Genomic DNA, 2,252 nt, shown 5'->3' with positions numbered 1-2,252 from the left:
CCCCTTCACAGCCACCACAGCTGCCAAGTGCTTCGCAGGGCTAGTGAACAAGCACCCGGAAGGTAAGGGGTCTAGGCAGGACACCGTGGGTCTCTGCCCACTGCTGGTAGGGGAATGGCTCAGTGTGTTCCTTCTTGTGTCCCCAGGGCAGCAGCTGGATGAGATCCTGCAGCTTGCAGTGAACAGGATGGAGCCCAGCCTTGTGGAGGGGCCCCGCCGAACACAGGCACTCACCTTGCTGCTCTGGGTAAGGGCTGGCCTGGGCACGGGAGGAGGGGAGAGCCAGGTTTTTACTCTGCTCTGCCTGCACAGGTGACCAAAGCCCTGGTGTTGCGCTACCACCCCCTGAGCTCCCACCTAACAGACAAGGTAGGCAGCAGTGGGGGTGGGTCATGTCCAAGGAGCCTGCCCGCTCCCCCTGCGGCCGTCTGGGAACCCCCAGCAGCAGGGCACCCCTTCTCAGGGTTCTCTCCCTCGCAGCTGCTGGGCCTGCTGGGCGATTCAGAGCTGGGCCCTGCTGTGGCCGATGGCTTCTTCCTGCTCATGGCGGAGTCCCCAGACGTGCTGCACAAAGGCTGCCACGCCAATGTGCGCATCATGTTCCGCCAGCGCTTCTTCACTGACAACGTCCCCAAGCTGGTGCAGGGCTTCCATGGGGCTGGCCCCGGTGAGCAGTCACCCCGTGACCCACCCTGTGATGCTCCCTGTGCCCAGAGGACCTGAGCCAGCATCCCTTCCTTCCCTTGGCTGCCTCTAACCATCTCTCCTCTTCACAGGCGTGAAGGCCAATTACCTGAAGGCCCTGTCCCATGTGCTCAACCACCTCCCCAAGCCCGTGCTGGTGACAGAGCTGCCCACGGTGAGAGCCAGCCTTTGCACAGGGGGATTGCAGCAGCACAGAGTACACAGCTGGGAATTACTCATGTCTCCTGTGTCCTCTCCAACCGCAGCTGCTTTCCCTCCTGCTTGAGGCCCTGTCCTGCTCGGACCGTGTGGTGCAGCTCTCCACGCTGAGCTGCCTCCAGCCGCTGCTGCTCGAAGCTCCCCAGATCATGAGCCTGCACATTGACACACTGGTCACCAAGTTCCTCAGCCTCACCTCCAGCCCTACCATGGTGCGTGCACTCCCTCCTTCCCCCAACACACCCCTCTCCTCTGCCCTTTCCACTGCCCTCACCCGTTTGTTCCAGGCTGTCCGCATCGCTGCCCTGCGCTGTGCTCACGCGCTTACTAGCCTGCCCGTAACAGTGGTAAGTGCTCCTGCAGCAGCCTGCTGCCCACTCCTGCTTGTAGAGGGGTAAGGGGGTCCTAAACGTCCTCCAGGGGGACAGCCAGCACCCAGCCCTCTCACTAAGAGCCTTTTCTGTCCTACAGCTCCTCCCGTACAAGGCCCGGGTTATCCGGGCACTGGCCAAGCCTTTGGATGACAAGAAGAGGCTGGTGCGGAAGGAGGCAGTGGCAGCACGGGGGGAATGGTGAGTGTGTGTGGCTGGAGCTGCTGAGGTGCTGGCGTGATGGGGATGTGGCTGATGGTGCCATCTCTGTCCCCACAGGTTCCTGGTGGGGAGCCCAGGCAGGTGAGTGCCCTGCATCCCCTCCCTGTGCTGACCGACAATCTGACGGGCCCCCGCTAACCTCCCAAGCCATCCAACCACTGCCACGGATCCTCGGAGCCCAGTACTGCCTCGAGTGCTGGGCCTGGAGCGTGGGGGCCGGCAGGCAGCATCCCTCCCTGTGGCACCTTCCCAGAACCCCTGCCCACTTCCCAGCAGCTGCTGGATGGAAGGAGCTGTGCCACTCACAGCTTGCCCTGTCTGTGCTGCAGCCAGGGACAGTGATGGTTTTTACTCGCCCTGTGTGGGTGGAGAGGGCAGGCCTGTGCACATGCGTACAGTGTGCAGCAACCCACACCCGAGGAATAAATATTATGTTTTGGTAATGCTCTGGGGGTCTCCATGTGGCCCAGGCTGGGACCCCAATGCCCTTCCAGTTGAACAGCTGAAGATAACTGCTGTTAACAGGCCCTTGCTCTGCTTTCCAAGTTAGAGAATCATGGGGGGGTCCTTCTCCTCCCCTGTCCCCACAAGAAAAAGAGCCAGGCTCTCTTAAAAAAAAAAAAAATTTATTGGATGGTCTTAAAAACACTCCCTGGGGAGTGCTTGGCAGGCAGAGGTGCCATCTTCTGCACCCAGCCCTTCCGGAGAGCTGAGCCAGGCCCAGTACTGGCCTGTACCTGTGCTAGTGAGGGAGCA

General features: G+C 61.1%; 1 protein-coding gene across 1 annotated transcript in view; it reads left to right on the top strand.

The window, feature by feature from the left end:
* Positions 1–1,581, top strand: part of MMS19 (MMS19 nucleotide excision repair homolog (S. cerevisiae)) — an 11,414-nt gene extending 9,833 nt beyond the window's left edge. The window contains exons 21-29 of the mRNA XM_010082918.1: positions 2–62; positions 147–247; positions 313–369; positions 481–667; positions 777–859; positions 951–1,115; positions 1,191–1,250; positions 1,375–1,475; positions 1,554–1,581. Coding sequence (XP_010081220.1) covers positions 2–62; positions 147–247; positions 313–369; positions 481–667; positions 777–859; positions 951–1,115; positions 1,191–1,250; positions 1,375–1,475; positions 1,554–1,581 — 843 coding nt within the window. The remainder of the gene's footprint in view (position 1; positions 63–146; positions 248–312; positions 370–480; positions 668–776; positions 860–950; positions 1,116–1,190; positions 1,251–1,374; positions 1,476–1,553) is intronic.
* Positions 1,582–2,252: the final 671 nt, after the last annotated feature.

Source organism: Pterocles gutturalis, unplaced genomic scaffold (assembly GCF_000699245.1).
Source record: "Pterocles gutturalis isolate BGI_N339 unplaced genomic scaffold, ASM69924v1 scaffold28741, whole genome shotgun sequence".
Taxonomy (NCBI): Eukaryota; Metazoa; Chordata; class Aves; order Pterocliformes; family Pteroclidae; genus Pterocles; species Pterocles gutturalis.
This window is presented reverse-complemented; position numbering and strand designations above follow the sequence as displayed.